The sequence below is a fragment of the Scleropages formosus genome, chromosome 10 (assembly GCF_900964775.1).
Source record: "Scleropages formosus chromosome 10, fSclFor1.1, whole genome shotgun sequence".
In the NCBI taxonomy this organism is placed as follows: Eukaryota; Metazoa; Chordata; class Actinopteri; order Osteoglossiformes; family Osteoglossidae; genus Scleropages; species Scleropages formosus.
In genome coordinates, this window is record NC_041815.1 from 28,860,432 (window position 1) to 28,882,490 (window position 22,059).

Below are 22,059 nucleotides of genomic sequence, written 5' to 3' on the forward strand. Positions count from 1 at the left end.
ACTGCGAAGGGACGAGGGACGGAGGAGGATAGCCTAGCCTAGGGGGTGCGCGGTTGTTTCGGCTGTTTATTAATTCTATAGCGAAGGAAAACTGGATTTTGGACCTGGTTTCCTTGGCAGAGAGCCGAGAACTGCACGGCCGACATCATGGGGTGCTGTTACAGCAGCGAGACGGAGGGCACGGAACAGGTAGCCGAGTCCGATAGCTTTGTTAGCTTTGTTAGCTTCGTTAGCTCCTTTTAGCTTCTACTTTTCCGTCATGGGCCCTGTCAGGCGGTTGGAACTGCTGCTAGTTTTTGAAAAACTGTAGTCTAGCCGCAATTTCCACACTTTTAATGAAACTAATTAGTATTTCCGAAGTAACTGCCCTTGCTGTTTGTTAGCAGGCTTGGGGCCTGTGCTGTGACTGTTACAGATGTGGCAAAGTTTCTTTCTGGAGTTGAATTTAAACCCCAGCGTACGTTTAAAACGTTTTAACGGAATTAAGTAATATATTGTTCACTGATACTGTCTTTAGTAATATTTAGTTCCGTCTGTGTTTAAAAATGATTTGTGTGGTGTTCCTTTTGGTGTCGGGTGTCCTCAAGTTTGGACAGCTGACTGGGGTGCGCCGGGGTCGGGTGTGTTTTTTTTCCTGCAGTGACGACAACAACAATAATAGTAAAAAGCAACCAATCGGCTTGGTCCGTTTGGGTTACCAGCAAATATCAAATGTGCATTGAAACAAAGCTTGAAAATGCAGGGTCAGTCAGTGTGGAGTGCCCTGGCTGGTCACATTTATAAGCATTTATTTCTATTTTTTTTTAGCAGAAACTTCCTTCAAAGTGACTTCCACTGAACTCTGTTGTGTTCAGCCCACACACATTATTCATGGTGGTGACTTACACTGCTAGATACACTACTGGTCACTCATCCAAACATCAGTGGAACACACTCACACTATGGGTGAACCTGAACAGCATGTCTTTGGACTGTGGGAGGAAACCAGAGCATCCAGGGGAAATCCATGCAGACTCCACACAGGCTGAGTGAGGATCGAACCCACGTCCTCTCACACCACCTAGGTGCTGAGAGACAGCAGTGCTACTGTGCTGCCTGTCACATGTCTAGTAACTTCTTCAAATCATTCACAGAATGAGTATCCTAAAATGTGTGGTGTTGCAAAAAATATATGCTTAAAGGGTTTTAGGGTTAATACTTCAGTAGTGTTTATATTGTGTAATACCAGTGAACGGTGTACAAAAACCTCATTTAACTTATATAATGCTTGCTGTGAAATCAGGACAATGCATTAATATGTGTAAACAGAATACTTTTTCTATTCAGTGCAGTTACAAAGTAGTGGTGAGTCGGCCCAACATTGACAGTCTGTTTTCTGTCATTTTTGTTTTTGCGCAAGTCTTATGTAGCCAGAGCCGTCTACATATGCTGTTTTATGAGAAGTAGCTTGATATAAGCTATTGGTTTTCAGTGTATTTTCCATATATCTTTAGTCATTTATCTAATGCTTTTCTCCAAAGTGACAAATATTGTGCTTCCTACGATTGTTTACCCGTTCGTACAGCTGGGTAACTTTTTACTGGGGCAATTTAAGGTACCGTGCTCAAGGGTGCTACAGCGAAAGGTGGGGATTTGAAACCAGAATCTTTGAGTCTCAGGGCAGCAGCTCTGACCAGTACACTGCCAGCTACCCTGTTATTTTCAGGCCAGCTCCTCTAAACTATCCATATTTAGTCGTGACGACAGTGTAATATTAATGAAATGTGACGGGGTGCCGTATTGAATGTTTAAAGTCTCGTCCTTCCACAGAGTCAAGAAACGAAACCATTGATCCCCCACCCAAACCCGGAGAGCAAACCCAACAACGGGACAGAGCGGAACTCTGCTAACCTTCCTTCCGCACGGACGGATGAGCAGGCTCTCCTATCATCTATCCTCACCAAGACAGCACTGTACGTTTGTGAGCAGCAGCTGTTGCAGAGCCCAAGGAGCCCGTTGATCCCCCTGTGTCCATCCTGACACTGTCTGCCTCTGTCTCCCCCTCCCAGGAATATAATTGATGTCTCAGCTGCTGACTCACAAGGAATGGAGCAACATGAGTACATGGACAAAGCGCGGCAGTACAGGTGGGTGTGAGACATGCCCTTTAGTCTTTTTGCACCACTTTGATTTTTGCCTCCTGAGCCCCAGCAAAGGTTTTTGGGTATATTTCTAGGAAACGGTCCAAACTTCACCCCAAACATGTGGCACCGTTGCAAAGCATAGAAGGTGTATTAGGACTCCACGTTGTGGTGTGTGCATCTTGGGAGATATCATTTTAAAAAGTGTGCTCTGCAGAGGACACACATGACTGGGTCTGTCTGGAGGATTTTAGTGTATTAGTCTTTTTTGTTAATTCCACATTATAAAATTGCCTGCTCTTGGAAGCAGTGGTCAAGTAGCAGTTGTTGTCACATTTTAGATTCCTGATCTTGTTTATGGAAAATTCCTTTTCATATATAATTAAAGAGAGCTTGTAAATATGAATTACTTTGTGTTTACAGGTGGAAAACAAGTTTGAAATTTTTCAGTGTATATTCTGTGCGATTATTATGCTTGGAACTTGTTTTGTTGTACTTCTCAGTGGGATATATTTTCTGTGTTGCAGTACAAAACTGGCAGTCTTGAGTAACAGTCTGTCACAGAAAAAACCCACAGCCCTTCCTTCCCTCACTAGTCAGCCACATCAGGTGCTCGCTAGTGAACTTGTTCCATATTCGGACGTGCAACAGGTCAGCTTTTTTCTTTTCTTTCCCCTCCCCTGCAGCAGTAAAACATGGCTTTGTGTTCTTTACAGTACTAGAAATATTACACAGCTGTTATCAGATATTTGCTTATGTACAATTTTTTTTTTTATTTTTAGGTTTCGAAGATAGCCGCCTATGCATACAGTGCAATTTCACAGATTAAGGTGGATGCGAAAGAAGAATTGGTTGTGCAGTTTGCAATCCCCTGATCTCGCCCTGGCCGCTCCATTTTCTGTCTCAGTTTTTTTCCTCACAGCATCTTCCCTTTCTCTCCATCTCATCGAGCTATCAGCAGAGCAGGAACAGCTGCGGACTGAAAATCTTCTGAACTATATGTCAACTTCTGCTACAGAAAAAGTTTATCCCCAGAAGCTACGGTGGAATTTTAAAATCGAATGTGCAGTATAAGAATGGTGTTAAATCTGTTTTAAGCGACTAAGCTTGGTAATAAAATATTTATGTGACGCTGGAAAGGGCTGTATCTCAAACCACCTCTGGAAGCCTTTGCTTTGAGATTGAAAAGTGTCAGGTCTTGACCACACGGTGGAATAATGTTGTAGTTTTGCTATCAAGTGTATCCAGAGCCAACACTGTGTGACAGCTGCGTTTCTGTCACTTCGCATCTAGATGTGTTGGTAACTGAAGCTACCCTCCTTGACGGGAAAAGGTTGAGAAATGTCACCCAAGCCTGCTGCCACAAAAACCATTTTGCAAAACACCACAAACACTACATACTTCACTGAATGAAACTTCTCCCTTATTGAGAGGAGATGGGTGAGGGGAGGGACTGAGAGAAGTGGGCTTTGGTCATTGTCCTGGTGTCTGGAAAGATGTTAATGTCACTCACAGTTGCTTATCCAAAATTTGTTGTTTGCAGGCCTTAGGTGAAACACATAAAAGATGGCTCGGAAGGCACGACTAAATGTATCAGTTCTTCCCATGTGTTCAGTTTCTGTGGAGAGATGGAAACGGAGAGTTGCATACAAGTTGCATACACTCCACCCCTCTGTGAATTGTGCTGAGCTGGGAAGTGCTGCTCATGGGAGGTACTTGTTTGAAGAATAGAAGCTACAAGCTTTGCCACCCTTTTTATTAAAAAGAAACATTTTATCTGGGTTCATTTTGATGAAACATACCAATATAATTTTGGTGCCAATTTTGTTTCACCAGAATTTATAGTCCCTTTGACTGATGTATGTTGAACAAATGGAGGTTAAATTGCCTAATAATGCTGTTGTAATTTATTTCTTTTGTATTTATCCTGCGTTTTCCGGGTGCAAGCAGATCTCTAGTGGAAAGGCAAGCACATCTGAGTTTTTAAAGGGATGTACTATGGGGTTAACATGAACACTTTTTTTTTTGCTTCTTGCAGTGTGCTGTTAGTATTTCTGTTTTTTATTCAGTTGTGTAATACCCTCGGAATTAAATTTTAATTTCATTGGCTAATACCAAAAATGTTTTTTCCAGTTTATTATGCATTAAAATATTGCATAAATGTTGGTCTGATTTTTACAGATGTCACGGAAATCATCACTGCGGAATTAAGGACTAATGAACAACAAGCAATTCTGAAACCAATCTTAAATACTGTCTAAATAAGGCTTAGCAATAGGAAACAAATGTTTGACAATCACTGTAAAAACTATAAAGGCCTGTCATTCCTGATGTCAAATGACATTACTGTTAGTTTGCTTCTTAGCTAATAATTTTTAGTCTGCATTTCTGCCTTCATCATATATTGTATTTGGCCCATTTTTACATTTAGTTGACATTTTTGTCCAAAGTAACTTAAGACATTACACTGGTTATAAATATTCACCCATTTATACAGCCAAGTTATTTTATGGGAGCAACTTTAGGGAAAGTACTTTCTTCAAAGATACTATGGCAGAACATGGGCTTTGAACCTGTGGCCTTCTGATGGCAATAGTGCTAACCACTAACAGCTGACCCATATACAGTTGTGTGTTTTTAAAGTTCAGGTGTCTTTTTGAATTGCAATGTTACAGTAAATGGTTGTAGGGTTTGAACCAGCAACCTTAAGGTTTCACATTCATAATAGCTACTCTACCTGCTGTACTTAAGGTCTCACTACTGTGTTAATGTGTTAACTGGACATGACGCAATAGAAACCTGTGGGGTCAGTTCTGCAAAAGCCAGCTGGTCGGTCGTTTGTTAGCAAACGGGAACGTTGCATTCAGTCGTAACAGCAGTGGTGTTCGAATGTCAGCGTGGGCAAGTTTTGTTGCTCTTTGGGGTTTTGCTTTTATGCCAGATCCGAGACATTGTCCTCTCCTCCTTGGTCACTGTACTGAAATCCAAGGTCTTCAGATGGGGAAGTGCTGCGATCACACGGCCTCTAATAACATAAAGCGACGACAAACAGAGAGGAATTACAAAGTCACCCATGAAATATCCAGCAGTGATGGTGTGGGGAGGTGGGGAGGTGGTGGGGGGGGCTGCTGGCTAAGGACACAGCTCTGCTCAAAATAGTAACTGGAGAACTGTGCCATTTTACCACCTTCCAGAAAATGAACATACAACCCCCCCGAAACATTGTTTCATGTCATAAGAATTAAAACACTCCAAAATTCAAAAATACAGACAATACATCATTAACACCTTTTTCATCATAAACATGATGGAGACTATTCAGTCATAAATAACCATTTTAAGAACAAAACTTGGCACTTCAAAACCCTTACCTGTAAAAGTTTAAGAAAAACAGTAAATTGTAAAATACAGTGTTTAACCCATAAGTACCCAAGCATTAGTTGAACTTTAACACTGTTATTCAATCATTTTCAGCTATAAAATACATTTTAAAAATTAACATGTAACATATACAATGTATATTTATACATATATAATACGTAACATATACAAACATATACTAAACATTTCAGTTACTGTGTCGTACCTGTAACCCCTCTTGTTCTCGATGGAGTTGCCGTGCAGGGTCAGGGTATGGAGGAAGGGTAAAACTGCTAACTTTTCCACCTCGGACAGTTTGGATATGGTGTTACCGTGCAGGTACAAAACCCGCAAATCCCGTAGCTCAGTCAGAGCCTGGAAGAACAGCAAACAATCAGCTCCAATTGCGCATTAAACTATATGTGCGTGACAGACATGCTGAGTAGTGGCTAAGGACGTGGAGTTGTAACCTCATGGTTGTTGGTTCACGCCCCACTCCTTGCTGCAGCTGTGGTGCTCTATAAGAAGGTCTTTTCCCTGAATCGCTGTAGTAAAATTCCCTTCTACCACTAGAAATAGTGATGAGGTAAAGATACTCACTGTATCTATGCGAGATATGGAATTGAAGGACAGGTCGACCCAGGCCAGCTGGTACGGGTTACTGACGAAGGTATTGACTGTGGTGATGAAACCGTCCAGGTCTGTGAGGTTATTGTTGTTCAGTCTCAGGGCCCTACTGCAGAACTTCTTCTCGGCATCACGCCTTAACTTTCGTACACCCGGGTTGGGTTCCTCAGCAAGTGCATCTGTGCCAGAGAGGAAGGAGTTCAGGAAAGTGTAATTTTGAAATGCTCATTTGTAAAGCATGCAAATGGTCACTGGCTGTTACGTTGGTTATACCCTTCATAGATTGGAGGCCTTTGAATGACAGGTCCACGGGAGGTCCGTGCATTTTTCAGCCCAGTGTTGGAAATAAATAATACAACAATGTATTGCAGCAAAAGTAGGAATAAATTTTTAAAAGTCTGAAGCCTGATGGCAACAGGATGTATAGCAAATCACCACCCTCTCCCACAGTACAACTATCAGTAAAACAGAAAAGAAGCACAAGAAATCCAGTCTCCAATTTTCATTAAAAAAAAAGAGTTACGGCAATGATGAAAAACTTCAGGAGCTCTGTAAGGCCGCGATCGGGTCCAACTATTGTCTTCATCAGTACCACAACCACTAAGGTGTCTCGCGAAAATAGGAGACACAACATCAGGTTTCCAAGGAGACGGACGTGTGCAGTTATGGGAAATGTAGTCTCTCTGTTCCCCAACTTCTCGTTGGAAACTTCCAAGTGCTCGCTCACCACTAGCTCACTCGTTCCAACACGCGTATTTTTGTTGATGAAAAGCAAAACACCAAACAAGCAGTTACTACAGGATATTAATGTTTATATACAGAGTAAAAAGGTACTTTAACATAATCTGAAGAAGTAGAATCCCATCATGGGGATCTTCCGCAACAAGAGCTCACTTTCGAGCTCCACCAATTAGAGCGATCGTACGTTTTGCGTCATTGCGGCGTGCGTAGCCAATAAGGTCCTCGGAGCAGCAGGCGCGCTGAAATTTGAAAAAGTGGAGAGTAGCGTTGACTGCTGGGAAGTTAACAGTACGGAGAGGTCGATCAAAACAACAGATGGTCTGCTTTCGGTTTTAAAGGTATGCTTAAGATTTTGTTATTTTTATTAGATAAGCTATACACCATTGCGGCTTTTAATTTTTTTTAAAAGCACGGCATCTTAACCGACGAAGGCAAAAGTAAATTTTCTATTTGTTAGCAGTGAGTCAGAAGTTAAATGTTTCGCTACTGGGCTGATGATGACGTAATAATTATTAAACATAAAATATGGAATCAAATGATTCTATAATGCTTTAACTGGAAATAGTTCAATTAAGTATGCGTGAAGCCTCAGTTGGCAGCAACGACGATGTCTCCCGCGGCCCGATGCAGTAACGAGTGGTAAATTGTGGTAAAACACTGCATTTTACTTCAAGACATGTTCCTAATGAGTAAGTAATATAATAAGTAAGTGCTATGGTGTGGTTTACATGACGTCTTCTGCTCTGAATTTCATAACGTAGTTTGCTTAAGTGTCACCAAAGATGGCTCTTCACCCACAGAAAGAGGATTCCTTACTGGTTTGGGTGAGTTTTATTGTGCAATAATATTGAATATGAAATATTTTCCCAAAGTTTCCGTCTCAGACATTGATCATTATCGGCTTCATATGTGTCACCTGCCACTTTATCTTCTCTGAACTCCTTTTGCCTCTGACAGATCAGCAGTTTTCATCTGGGGGACCCAATTCCCCACCTCGTCCTTCTACAGGATGGAATCTTGTTGGTGAAACTAATCCAGAAATTGTACGTTGCTTTTTGGGTACTTTAAAAATGTATTTTCTCTGTTATGTTTGCTCAGAAATGTAGGAATTTACATCGCAAGATGGTATTCTGAAGTATTGTGACAACATGGAAAAGAATACACAAATTGTCTGGGTATATTTACAATTATTAATTTATTAATTTGGAATATACTGTGTTACTGTATTAGAATGGCCTGGTTGACATGTTCTTTTTCATACTGTAGTTTGCTTATGTGTCACCAAATATGGCTCTTCACCCAGAAAAGAGGATTCCTTATATCCTTATTTGCATGTATTAATTTAGAATATACTGTTACTGTATGCACTGCATTACTGTATGCTGTATTTGAGTTCTGTGTGAGGGTATGAAGGCCTCTCTCTCTCTCTCTCTCTCTCACACACACAAATATTTAGCAATTGTATAGTGATGTCATGTTTTGTAGGACAAAGTCAGAAAAGGATGCACAGTCCATACTGGATCTGCCAGTTCAAGGAAGACTGGAGTTTGTCTCGAACTTTTTACAGAGTATGTGCCTCCCTCTTTAATGCCGCCTTGTGCCAAGTGCAAGAAACAGAAGGTGAACTCTGCACAGTGTTGTTTTCTCTCCTCTATCGCTTTGCTCACACCAAAGTCAACACACCGCCCCCCCGGTCATCATCAGAATATTGCAAACAGAGTACAGTGCTCTTCTGTTCTTGTCACTCTAAGTTACTTGGCCTCATGTCAGTCAGCTAGTTATGCTAAAGAGCCAATTTAAACTGCTAACTTTGTAAATGGTCTCATTTACCACTCTCTGTCATTTTAATAGCAAACACTTTTGAAGTTTTCTTTCTAATTTGGTGAGATAAAGACAATGGAGCTCTAAAAAGTACCATGTGGATGCATACTGTGTATATGTGACTGTTGTTAAAAGTTGCCCTAGAGTTAACTTAAAAGTTTTCTATAATAGTAATTTTGCACTTTATCTGATTGCCTAAACGCTCGCTCTTGGTTTCTAGAGGATTGCCAGTACAAAGGTGATAGGGGTGCTATTATTTCCTGGGACAACATCCTAAATGGGATTGATCTTGATTTGGAGCTGTCAAAGGTATTTTTTTTTCTCTTATGATTAAGTTTGTATCTTGTAGTTTAACAGTGAATAAGCATAATTTATTCATTCTCTTATTTACAGGTGGTTATTCTGCTGTTGTACCATTCTGTTATGAATGGCCTGGTGGGACATGACAAGCTGGACTACAAGATAGAGGTAACTGGCTCCCGAGGCTTTATTTAGAATATTTTGAAGTTAGAGCAGTACTAAGTGAATAAATAAGTTTTTAATGTCTGTATTTGGTCATTTAGTATTTTAAAAAAAAAAAACCAGGATTGGCATTATATCTTGAAATTTTTTGTTATCTATCCTTTCAGACTGAACTGGCTTCAGTTCTGCGTTTTGTTCTTTACGATCAAGACCAGCTTTACCTGAGTGATAATTTGGAGAAATACCTGAGAGGGCAACGTGAGTGCTAATTGTATGTTACATAGACACAACCGTAATCATTGTTTTATTTATTTTGCAAATGGTAAGTTTAGTGTGTTGTTCAATATATTTTAAATTATTTTCTCATACTTGAGGTTTTTAATGTATTTCTCCCCCCCCCCCCCCCCCCAACTCTCTCTCTCCAAGCAGGAATTTTTAATATCTCTAGCACATCTAGCACATCCTCCTTCAGCGATGAGGAATCGCCCATCTTTTCCATACGACGGAGACCTGCAGTTCATTTCTTAGAGCTGAAAACTGTGGCATCGAGCTCTGCTGGGTAGAGTCTCCCCTTTAAAAGTTTCCAGCTTGTTTTTATTTAATATTGTAGATGGATCAAAGTATGATCCAGTGTCCATCTCAGTCCTTGTTGAGACATTTTGATTCACTGAGTTCTAGCATTTGTGAAGTAAGGCATCTTGTCTTTTCGGCTTTGGACTCTAATGGTGTAGTAGAGCTCTTGGCAAAAATCGTTCTGTGCATGCCGATGCTCAGAGAATTGGATGATATTTCTACAGGTCACCCATTCAGGATGTTCTCAACACACCTCAATTTCAGCTGAGGAAACTGCAGAAGCAGCTGCGTCAGGAGAGGGACATGAGAGATGAGCTGGAAAGAGAGCTGGCCAACAGCCAGCAGATAATCGCAGAAAGAGGTACTTTGCTGTAGCTCCGTGTCTTCAGAAAGTCCTCTGATGTCTGAAGGGTGTGGAATTGGTCGTATACTCTAGTAATTCTGTATTGCTGTTTGACACTTCTTGTGACTTTGCTGTGGGGGAGAAAAAGTGTGTTGGAGTGTATTGTTCCCACCTGTGACTGCTAGAGCTTTCCAATGTTTTCTAGAAACACAGGTTATCCAGCTTCAGCACAGAGTCCAGCGAATGATGAGGGACAGTGCAGAACATAATCAGCAGCCTAAAGAGATGGAGGAGCTTTTGAATAAAAATGAAGCGTGAGTAAATTTACCAAGCATGATGTATAAATGCCTGAATCATAAGTAGCTTTGCCTTGCAAGTCCCTTTGGATCAAAAGTGTCAGCTAAATGAATAAATGCAAATGTGATGTTGTGGCGGATGGGTTTGGGTTGTTAAGAGGTGGATTCCAGAAGGACATTGTGTTGGATGAACAAGTTCTGCTATATTTGTGAGCCACCCCCATCCCCATACAATTCTTTGCCTCTTCTATTTCAGGCTGGTGCAGCGACTGCATGAAGTCCTGAAGCAGTGTCAGGATCTGAAAACGAACAAGAATCAAATGGAGAAGAAGATTGATGACCTAACGGAGGAAAATGGAGTTCTCTCTGTCCAGGTAGAATCTTGATGATAGGAGAAGTAGGCGGTCAGTTCACGTAGATACTGTTGGTCACGTTCTGGACCTCCTTAGTTCATGACGCTGAGTGCGAAGGAAACATGGCAGCATTGCTCATTTTTTGTGATGACCTTTGAAATAAAGGGACCGAACTTGCTGTACATTAAAAGGATTTAGCACCCCCCAAAATGGTGGTATAAACCCACCTTGATGATAAGATGCAGCCGAGATGGAACAGTTAAATTCTTGTAGCCAACATTTGAACATCCTTCTAAAGCCAAACTTATTTACAAAGACTGACAAATTGTTTACCTCTCCCATTTTTTCTAGATGCGAGAAGTTGCATCTCACCTGTCGAGTGCCCAGGCAGGACTGGAGAGGCTAACAGCGGAGCAGCAATCGTCCCAGGCAGAGTGGGAAAGCAAGAGGGCTCTTCTTGAGTTTGAGCTAAGCCAGGCACTCTCTCAGAAAGTGAGAAATTAGTCTTTTCTTTGAGATTTTTTTTTTTCCCTTTTCTTTTAGCTTCATCATTTTGATTTGTGAAAGCTGGGGTGACTTGATCTTTGTGGTCACTGTAGCAGTTTACTTTGGGTGACAATTTTGTTTGTTTGAGCTAGCTCAGCATTTGTTTTACTCTGCAGGAGGATCTAAGTGAACAAATTCAGATTTTGCAAGGGAAGATCTCCATTCTTGAGGATGAGCTAAATAAAGCAAATGCTGAAACTCAAGAGGGAGAAGTCATGGGGCCCATTATGGAGGTAACTGTCTAATTTTTCGATGTGCTACACATTTTTTTCTTCTCCCAAGTGTCCTTAACAGCAGCACATAAGAATATAAAGGCAGAATCAATATACAGAGGAAAATGCATATACATGAAAATACATATTACAAGAGGGCTAAAGGTTACAAAGTTTACATTTGACTATTTTGCAGACTTTTTTTTCCTCCAAAGCGACTTCCAATGAACTCTGTCATCAGCCCACACACTTTATTCACCGCGGTGACTTACACTGCTAGATACACTACTTACAATAGGTCACTCATCCATACATCAGTGGAACACTCTCTCTCTCTCTCTCTCTCTCTCTCTCTCTCTCTCTCTCTCTCTCTCTCTCTCTCTCTCTCTCTCTCTCTGGCACTCACACTATGGGGGAACCTGAACAGCATGTCTTTGGAGTGTGGGTGGAAACCAGAGCACCCAGAGGAAATCCACACAGACATACGGTGAACATGCAAACTCTACACAGACTGAGCAGGGACTGAACCCACGTCCTCTCACACCACATAGGTGCCATGAGACAGCAGCGCTACTCGCTGTGCCACCCATGTTTAACAAGGGTGGTCCTATAACACAATCTAAAAAGGTGACGGCGTCCTCTGTACTGCACTAGTTCTACAGATGGTGTGTATAGATTTTGTCCCAGCCTGGAAACTGACAGATTGCGTTGTCCTGGATTGCTTTTGATATGCCTATTCGTCTTCTCCGTTTCTAAAAAGGTAGCATGTGTTTGTTTCTCTTTTACAGTGGGAAAGACTAACCCAAGAAATTGCTGACTTGACTCAAAAGCTCTCCCAGCACCAAGAAAGGATACTTCAGCTGCAAAAGGAGAAAGACCAAATGCAGATTTTACATAATGAAGAAAAGGCTAAATTTGAGGCAGCGAACACTCACCTGGAAGCGCTCATATCTGAGCTAAATAATACCCTGAGTGTCCAGCAGAATGAGAGGGAATTACTGGAACAGAAATCAAGGGAGCAGCAAGCAATGCTAAAGACCCAGATTGAGGCCTTGAGTGCAGATATTGCATCTCTTACAGAAACTGTCCAGCAAAGGGAGTTGGATGTTCTCAGTTTAAGGCAGCAGGTAGATGAGGAGCGGAGGCGAGGAAAGGAGCTGACAGAAGTAATGGCAAAGCAGGAACAGGTTGCCAGTGAAACCATCCAGGCACTCAGTGAGAGAGTTGACCATCTGGGGAATGCCCTGAAAGTGAAGGAAGTGGAAATGCTTTCCGAAAGAGAGGAGTGGAATCGACATAGGTTGGAGCTCTCCCGTCAGCAGGAGGTGTTCAAGGAGGCACATGAAACTGCCTCCAGAGAAAGGGATGCTATTTCTGCAGAGTATCATAAATTTTGCCAGGAGAAACAAGAGGTGGACTGTAAACTGAACCAGCAGATTATGCTTCTTGAGGAGCAGCGGCGAGTAGATCAATCTTTTTCTTTGCAACTTAGGAGGGATAAGCAGGAGCTTGAAGAGAAAGTGGCTTCTTTAGAAGCAGCACTTGGTGAACTTGGAGGAAAGTTTCAAAATTTAGAGCTGGAGAGTGAAATGCAAAGAATGGACCACCTGGAACTTGTGGATTCACTAAAGGTCAAGCTGCAGGAAGCAGATGAGACCCTTCAAAAGTATGAAGGAAAGCTAGCTGATCATTGCAGAATTGTTGAGGAGCACATTGCTCTCCAAAACAAGCTTACAGCTTCAGAAACCTCTGTAAAAGAATTAGGAGATGAGCTGGAAGTGGAGAGGAAGAAATATGAAGAGGCCATTGCAGCTAACCTCCAGAAACAGTCCCAAATGGCAGAAGAAATTGGGGAACTGGAAAGGAAGACTGAGACAATGTCAGTGGAGATGGAACATCTGCGTAGGGAACTTGGTAAAGCACAGGAAGAGAAACTGTATTCTGAAGCTTGTTTGGTAAAGCTCACTGAGGAGGGTAGAGAGGTGGCGAATGCACTCTCTGCAGCACGTGATCAGGCTTTTCTCACCATCAAGGAGAGGGAGGCTGAAATTGTAAAGCTGAGTTCAGAGGCAGAACTCCTGTCTAATAAGCTCAAACAAGCTGAGGAGACTAAAGCAAAGGAGCTGGCTGCAAAAGAAGAAGAAAAACAAACACTTGCTAAGGAGTTTGAGCAGACCCAGATGGAACTGGAGGCTCTGAAGAAGATAAAAGAGGATATGCAGCTTAACCAGCAGTCAGATTTTGATAAACACCAGTCACAACTCTCAGCACTTCGCCTTGTAATGACTGAATTAGAGGAAGCTGTGAAGCAAAAGGAGTCTGACATTGGGGCTTTGAAGGCCAAACTGTCAGTCAAAGAGGAGGAACTGAAAACTCAACATGAATCTATTCTCAGTCTTCAAAATGAGAAGGCACAAAAGGAGGAACTCCAAAAACAACTGAAAGAGGAAAAAGATAGAGCTCTTCTATACAAAGAAGATGTGAATGCCAAAAATAAGGAGGTTCAACTTTTGAAGACCACAGTGATGTCAAAAGATGATGAAATCAGTTCTTTACTGCAGAACATCAAAGCAGGAGAAGAGAAGATATCAGTTTCTCAAGATCTTCTGGAGAGGAAAATTGAAGAACACAAACAGTCAGTTTCTGCACTGGAACTGGAGTTATCTGATGTTAACAAACTCCTAGCAGAGAAGACACTAGCTGTTGAAATGTTGGAAAATGATATCCTGAGTCTTCAAGGGCAGTTTTCTTTTGAACATGAGCGGACTGTTTCCCTGGAACAGAGTCTGAAATTGTCAGAGTCTGCCCTGCAGGATTATAAGAGAAAGCAAGATGCATTGAGAAAAGATGTTGTCTCTTCTAAAGAAGTTATTAGAAACTTAAAGGAAAACCTTGGAGAGGTTAGACAAGAATGGGAAACATTTAGAGTCCATACAGCTGAAATCAATGACAACCTACATGTTGAGCTGGAGAAAATGGTTGGACAGCTTCAGGTAAAGATGCAGGAGGAACGTACACTTGCTTCTCAGAAGGAATCTGAACTAGACTTGCTTCGTTTGGAGCTCAAGGAGAAAGACGACCTGAGAATCCAAGCATCTGAAGCCTATGAGAGTCGCTGTAAGCTATTAGAGGATAGAATTTGTCAGTTAAATGATAAATTGGTGGAGGTATCCACCCTTGCCTCCGCGAAGGAATCTGAGCTAATTTCGCTGCATAAAGAAGTGGAGGAGAAAGAAAACTTGAGAGTCAGGGCAATTGAAAAGGAAGAGGTTCAGCATAAGGAAATGGAAAGCAGGATTTCCCAACTTCAGGCTCAGGTGACAGAGTTATCTAGCCTTGCCTCTAAGAAAGACTCAGAGCTGGACTCTTTGCACAAGGAAATGAAAGAGAAGGATAATCTGAGAGTTAAGGAAATGGAGATGGAAGAAACTCTGCGTAAGGAATTGGGGGAGAGAATTGCCCAGTTTCAGACCATGATGATGGAGTCATCGGCCTTTGCTTCTAAGAAAGAATCGGAGCTTGAGTTTCTACGAAAAGTAGTGGAAATGGAAGAGGTTCAGCGTAAAGATCTGGACAACAAGATCACCCAACTTCAGACTCAGGTGACTGATTTATCCACCCTTGCTTCTAAGAGGGAATCAGAGCTGGAATCTCTACATAAGGAAATGAAAGAGAAGGATAATCGGAGAGTTAAGGAAATGGAGATGGAAGAGGTTCAGCGTAAGGAATTGGAAAGCAGGATTATCCAGCTTCAAACCAACACAATGGAGTCATCTGACCTTGCTGCTGAGAGAAAATCGGAACTGGACTCTCTGCATGAGGCAATGGAGGTGGAAAAGTTTCAGCGTAAGGAACTGGAGAACAGGATTGCTCAACTTCAGACTCAGGCGACTGAGTCCTCCACCCTTGCTTCTGAGAGGGAATCGGAGCTGGAATCTCTACATAAGGAAATGAAAGAGAAGGACAATTTGAGAATGAAGGTAATGGAGATGGAAGAGGTTCAGCGTAAAGAACTGGAGGCGAGAATTGCCCAATTTCAAACCCAGGTGGCTGAGTCATCTGTTCTTGCTTCTCAAAGAGAGTCGGAGTTGGAATGTCTGCGTAACGGAGTGAAAGAGAGAGACCTTATGCTAGATGCGCAACGCATACAATTGGAAGGTACTATAAATCAACTGAAAGAAGAACTCCATGCCTCCACCTCCCTTGCTTCCCTGCGTGAACAGATAATTGAGAAACTGAATGAAGATCTTCGAAGACTTGATGTTGTACATCACGAGTCTATGGAGAGAGACGCTGCCCGGCTGCGTGCTGTAGCTGCCGAGGAGCTGAACAGGAAGGAGTTGGAGGAGACTATAGCAAAACTCAAGCAGAACATTTTCCACATGACCACGGAACGGGAGCAAGCTGAGGAGAGGCACCTACAGCAGGTTAAGTTGCTGAAGCTCGAGAATGCAACGCTGCTGAACTCTAAGGAAACCTTGCTGAAGGAGCAGGAGCTGTGCAAACAGGCCGAAGCCTCCATGGTGAGAAAGCTGGAGATTGCTAAGCAAGAGCTTGCCACACTTCTTCCCCTACGGGATAGCGTGGCTGAGAAGGACCAGCTCTACAGCGAACTTAAGCAACAGCTGCAAATCAAAACCGAAGCCCTGGAACACTACAAATTGCAGGTGTGTAGTAATCCTAGATTTTACTTTATTATTTTTCTACCTCTAGGTATTTGCTTATAATAGTCATCTTAGTTGTTGAGTCTTGTGTATTACAATTAGATGATTGGTTCAAACTACTCAAAAGTGCATCGTTTAAGTAAGTGAAAGAAATGAAATGGAAAATTGGTGACTTATGTTTGTCATTACAACCCAGGTAGAGAAGGCGAAGACTCACTACAATGGGAAGAAGCAGCAGGTCCTGGAGGCTCAGGAAAAAGTTCAGACTTTGGAGAAAGCCTTGGAGAGCAATGAGCATGAAGTGAAGACTCTGAAGGGCCAAATGAAGCTTTTGCAGACTTCTCTTGACCAGGCTAAGCTCTCTGAGAAGAACCTGGTCTTGAAAGTCAACAGCTTGCAGGCTCAGGTCAGGCCCAGAAGGGTTCAGATTTACGTATACATGTGTGACATATTTGAAAATTTGGAGGATCAACCTAACATTCCCTGCTAGATTGTTTTTCATGACAAATTGTGCTCTTGAAATGAGTGTACATGTTGGTACATGTGTTGTGTGGGACATAGGTGGACTATGCTGACCGGCAGCTACGTGAACAAATTAAGCTACATGGAACGGAGGAGACCTTGAACAGGGAGCCAGCGTTGCACCCTGCGAGTGACAAACAGCAGGAAAGCAATAAGCAGGAAGATCTCAGCAGGGACAGTCTGGATTTCACCCTCGATGATTCCCTCAATGCCACTCGGTAACCTTCTGTTACTCTTCTTACTTGTTCAGCCCTAAGAAGCTGAACAATGTTTTGACAAGGCTTTCTGTTTAAGACTCTCATAGTTCGTAAACAGATTATAAACTATACCTGCACATGTGCCATGACACAGGGACGTTTCAAGAAATATAAAAGATGTGGAAAAGAATGACGCTCTCCTTTAAACTGTGCTTTTCTTGCTTTCCGACTGACAGGAGACCGTCTGGCCGGGAAGAGTCCAGCACGCCATTGGTGCGCAGCTCGGAGCGACTTGCAGCCAAGCGTCGGGCCTTGGCAGGAGAGTCGTTGGAGACCCTGTACTTCACCCCAATGAGCGATCGTGAGCACACCCAGCGCAAACTGGAGAGCAGCATTACCTCACTGGGCGAGCTGGCGCTGGACTCGGCCAGGAAGGGTCACTCTGCCCGCCGCAGAACCAAACAGGTCATCAACATCACCATGACGAAGGTCAAATGCATGCAGCCTCCTCACACCCTTCACCCTCACCTCTAACACGTCTCGTTTCCCACCAGACTGTAACGGTAAAACTCACTTTATAGCCTTATCTACAGTTTTGGATTACCCCCCCTTTTTTCTCTACAGTGTGAAATTTATGTTGCTTTTGCAGCAGTTAATTATATTCTTGTAATATTTCACAAATTTTAGTAACTTTTAAGCTCATTCCGACTTCCTAAATCTGTTTATATCTGAGTGATAAAATCACACTTGGGAGGAAAAACAGCACCCTTAAGGCTTTTTTGGCCTGAAACTCTTAATTGCTCATCATAGTTTATTACTAAAGCTATTTCTTTGCATGTCACTGTTATTTTTGCATGCTGAGCGTTCTGATGGAGCACGTTGGGAAAGGTTCAATACAAAAATCACATGGACTAATTAAGAAATACTAGAAGTACAGTATGTTGCTACAGTTCAGCTGGTGAAAGGTCTTTAACACGCCTGGTGTCACTTCTAGAAGACGCCAATGAGAGCTGACGCTGACAGCGAGAACGAGTCGTTCTACAGCCTGCAGTCTGCGCAGTCCGTCCCTAACCTGACGTCTCAGAGAGGCCGCTTCGTCTCCATGGAGATGTTTGAAGAGCCCCTTTCTGGCGACCAGCTGCGGAACTTGCCGGGGTACCGGCGGAGCACAGCTCACAGTACCGCCTCACATCGCAGTGAGTTTCCCAACTACAGTCTCATTGCGTTTGCTGCCTTTTGGGCTTTTAAACAATGAGTAATGATACCGCTGTGGCAGATTGAAACTAATAGTTTTGGTGTAGGCCATGAAATTTCCCCCTCTATAAATAATTTTAAAGATTCTTACTGTTTTCTTTTTTTAAATAAATTTCTTTAGCTGCACACTTGGGCAGGATTATTTCCCCTTATTACAGTAGTAATGTACTGTAATACTGAGCTGCTCTGTGTGCTCTGAAAAGTGTCAAGCGTTGGTGTATCTGTGTAAGAGGAGGTGCATTACAGGAGCAGGTGCTGTAATGGGTAGAGCTGCCACCTCTGAGCTCAGGTCACAGGTTAAAATTGTATGTCCTGCCACAGTACCCTTGATCGAGGTGTTTTCCCTGAGCTGCTCTAGTAAAATTACCCAGCTTTAATAATGGAAAAACCATTGTAAGTACTTTGAACGTTGCAAGTCGATTTGGAGGAGAACGGCGTCAGATAACTCGGTGAATGTAAATGTGTCAACGAAGGCACTTGCGCTACCTTCTTTGTACCTCTCATAGACTCCAGCACGTTTGGTGTCGGTGCTGAAAACGAACCGGACCTGACCGATGACTGGATGCGCATTGCTGAGCTGCAGGCTCGCAACAAGGCCTGTCTGCCTCACCTGAAGAGTAGCTACCCCCTGGAGTCCAGGGTGAGGGGGCTGTAGCTGATGAATGTTGTTGTTTGTAGGTCTGACAGCGAGTCAAAGAGTAAAGAATGTAAGGTTCTAACTTCTCCTGGGTCTGACCTCGCTTTCTGTGCCCCTGCAGCCCAGTATAGGAATCCCGTCCTTCGTCGTCACAGACGAAGACCTGAGAACGGGTGACCCAAACGAGACGATCCGACGGGCCTCGATGCTGCCGGGGCAGATCGCTACTGCTGTGACCTCTCATAGGGCCACTCTGGCTCCTAAACTAGCTGCTAATGGGGGGCCAAAAACAAGTGGATCCACTCTCTCTTTGAAACGCAGCTCCAATGACATCCAGGGGCTGGACACACCTGAGGTGAGGAAGAAGAAAATGTGCGTTGGGAACCAGGGGAAATAGTCTAGCCCGACTAGGAAAACGCATCACGTTGGCCTGTGTCACTACAGCAACAAGTACTGCCCACCTGCCTCCATTCACCTGCTCAGGTGAAGAAATCACTCATCACTTCAGCATCTCTCTCCTGCTCTTCTTTCTAGGCTAAGAAAACGGCCAGCTGCTTCCCCCGTCCAATGACCCCAAAGGACCGAAATGACCGTCGCTTTGCCTCGCAAAACAATCAAAACAGACCTCCGAATACTCCCGTAAGCTCCCGGTTTGCCCATAGCCGTGTGAAGTGACTGGAACAACCAAGCACATTCAAAACGAGGTGAGCAGGACAGCGTATTTATTTTTTTAATTTCTATTTTATTTTTTACTGTTCATGTTCAGGTTGAGCGCAGGCAGTCCATGATGTTTAGCATTGAAAACACACCCAAGAAGAATGGTAAGAGCAGCATCCTGCAGAGAGGAATCAACAAGATGCGTGGCAGCACGAGGAAATCTCCCAGCTCAGTGAGCCGTGTTGCCCGCTCCGGGAAGTCACCGAGCGTGGACTCGGCGAAACCGCAGCGCCGTTCGCCACGCATCGCTGTTGGAAAGTCCCCAAAAATCACCGCAAGTGCCAAGAAGGTGAGAAAGGTGTATTAATGCATATCGGTTAAACTTATGTCTGCTCATACCTTAAGGTGTAGACCCTCTTCCCACTTTGGGTCAAATAAGTTGATTGTACCATCACTGACCTGGAAGTGTATGCCAGGCACAGAAAGTAAAATGTGTTCTGAAAGAAAATGTCTTTACCTGCAAGGTGGAAACAACAAGGAGGCTGAACAGCAGTCAGTGTGAAGGTCTTATTTCTGTTTTTTTTTAAATGCTCTCTACAGGGATGTTAGGGGTCCTGGGTTCTGAGGTCACAAGTTGTGGTTCAAGGGCAGGATGCACCACTCGTGTTAAACTGTATGTTGAGTTTGGGAATTAAGTCACGTGTGGTCCCTGCGTTTTGTCTCTTCCCATCCGTCCTTTCCTCAGTCGTCCTCCTCCTGCACCACTGGGACTGAGATGCTTCTCCTTGCACATTTTTCTTAAACTTGCATCAAGATGGCAAAGTTTGAAATGAGAAAAATGAGACATTTTAGAGGAATTTAAACCATTTTTGTTCTTGTTTTGCAGATTATGAATTATAGATCACGGATGAAGGTTTGAATTAATGTTGGGTGTGCCCCTTGACAGCTGGACAAGACAGTGAAGCATATTTTATTTTTTTTAAATTTTTTTCCAGAATAAATTTTCAGCAAGGTGGTGTGCAATAAATAAAACAATGTATAATTTTACTTTTGAGTGCAACCTGCCTGTAAATATCCAAAAATACAGTTGTTTGTTTGCAAATGGCAAATTTGTCTTCCTATTTTGGAATTTTAGTTCAGTAATCAGTTTGGGTTTTAGTTTGGCAAATGATTTGAAATTTTTAACATTTTAGGGCTTCGAGTTGTTGACAGAGCCAGTACAATGGTTACAGTCCCTTTTTGGAAAACGTGGAATACAAAAGTATCATTTCATAAATGCTGAGATATGCTAAGTGTGATTTAGTAGTATTGTTGAAACACTGCTACGTAATTTTACAGGATGGATTGTGTTGTGAATTGGGATAAAACCAAGGTGATGTACTACAGAGCAGTGTGTGGCAGTGGAGTTAGAGAAGACGGGAATAGAATTCTCCTGCTTCCAGTTTGCCAAACACATTTTACTACAGTATCTCATATACCTTTTAATAGGTATTTTGTGTCATTTGTAACACTACTAGGATCCCCCAACAGGGATATAAACGTGTAGTAGGATGTCAAATATTGCAGTATAAAGAGCAGCATCCCCAGCTGTTGACGAAACAAGGTAATGTCGTACAGAGGGGTGTTTGTTCACACAGCTCTTTGAAACGGTTCATTGATTGAGCTCGGCAGGTTCCAGAAATGTGCTCATCTAAGGGGGGGGGGTTAAGGTTGTGGTTCTGCACATGCTATGTTCACGTTTCACTTTCAAAAAGCAAAATTTCCACTGAATTCACATGTCCTCTGCAGTGGGGCTGCGACCTCTGCTTTTGCACAGTGGGTGTGTTAGATTTATACTTGTTTCTTGTGATACCTTTTCCTCCTCGCCTTTCCCTTTCAAATAAAGCACTTCAAACTGCATCTCTTTTGTGTTGTTGCTCAACTCCCGTACAGATGCATACTTTCAGTGTTGTGTGCATCGTGAGAATGTAGTTAAAAATGATGCTGATGTTGTGTTCCATATTGCTGGATTATTTATAAATTACTATGTTAATAATTGATAGTGGTGTTGATGGTAGTGGGTCTGGGAAATGGGGAAAACAAACCTGTTCTTGTTATGGATGTTCTATTTCCTGCTTTATAACAATTCAGTGGAAGTGAATGTGTTGTGGGACAGCTGGTAACATAGTGGTTAGAGCTGCTGCCTTTAGACCCAAAGGTTGCAGCTTTAAATCCCAGCTGCAGTACTCTTGAGCAGGGTACTTACCCTAAATGGCTCCAGTAAAATTACCCAGCAGTGGGTTGGACCACAGTCCTGCTCTCCGGTGGGTCTGGGGTTCGAGTCCCGCTTGCGGTGCCTTGCGACGGACTGGCGTCCCGTCCTGGGTGTGTCCCCTCCCCCTCCAGCCTTGCGCCCTGAGTTGCTGGGTTAGGCTCCGGCTCCCCGTGACCCCGTATGGGACAAGCGGTTCTGAAAACGTGTGTGTGTGTGTGTGTGTGTGTGTGTGTGTGTGTGTGTGTGTGTGTGTGTGTGTGTGTGTGTGTGTGCGTGCGCGTGCGCGCGTGCGCAAATGGGTCAGTAATTGAAGGTAGTTTAACAGTGTAAGTTGCTTTGAAGGAAAAAAACAATGAATAAATCTGTGTTTGATACAACCCAGTAAGGTTTTTTTTTTTTTTTTTTCTTTCTTCCCCTCCC

The 22,059-nt window shown here is 42.9% G+C and overlaps 3 protein-coding genes across 3 annotated transcripts; 2 read left to right on the forward strand and 1 right to left on the reverse strand.

Annotated features, from left to right (window-relative positions):
- Positions 1-10: 10 nt before the first annotated feature.
- Positions 11-4,172, forward strand: lamtor1 (late endosomal/lysosomal adaptor, MAPK and MTOR activator 1). Its single transcript, XM_018748540.2, has 5 exons — positions 11-189; positions 1,810-1,952; positions 2,049-2,126; positions 2,648-2,771; positions 2,903-4,172. The coding sequence occupies exons 1-5, from the start codon at positions 148-150 to the stop codon at positions 2,993-2,995; spliced, it is 480 nt and encodes a 159-aa protein (XP_018604056.1). The 5' UTR covers positions 11-147; the 3' UTR covers positions 2,996-4,172.
- Positions 4,173-4,294: 122 nt separating this feature from the next.
- Positions 4,295-6,663, reverse strand: lrrc51 (leucine rich repeat containing 51). The gene is made up of 4 exons (XM_018748332.2): positions 6,381-6,663; positions 6,081-6,286; positions 5,707-5,855; positions 4,295-5,145 (listed from the first exon to the last, which is right to left on the reverse strand). The coding sequence occupies exons 1-4, from the start codon at positions 6,430-6,432 to the stop codon at positions 5,013-5,015; spliced, it is 540 nt and encodes a 179-aa protein (XP_018603848.1). The 5' UTR covers positions 6,433-6,663; the 3' UTR covers positions 4,295-5,012.
- Positions 6,664-7,112: 449 nt separating this feature from the next.
- Positions 7,113-20,341, forward strand: LOC108932226 (nuclear mitotic apparatus protein 1). The gene is made up of 23 exons (XM_018748470.2): positions 7,113-7,186; positions 7,610-7,672; positions 7,806-7,891; positions 8,334-8,416; positions 8,890-8,978; positions 9,063-9,137; positions 9,299-9,389; positions 9,561-9,690; positions 9,929-10,065; positions 10,253-10,361; positions 10,600-10,717; positions 11,048-11,188; positions 11,359-11,475; positions 12,243-16,121; positions 16,315-16,524; positions 16,680-16,858; positions 17,074-17,326; positions 17,832-18,033; positions 18,598-18,731; positions 18,850-19,083; positions 19,263-19,367; positions 19,495-19,734; positions 20,272-20,341. The coding sequence occupies exons 2-23, from the start codon at positions 7,631-7,633 to the stop codon at positions 20,302-20,304; spliced, it is 6,687 nt and encodes a 2,228-aa protein (XP_018603986.2). The 5' UTR covers positions 7,113-7,186; positions 7,610-7,630; the 3' UTR covers positions 20,305-20,341.
- Positions 20,342-22,059: the final 1,718 nt, after the last annotated feature.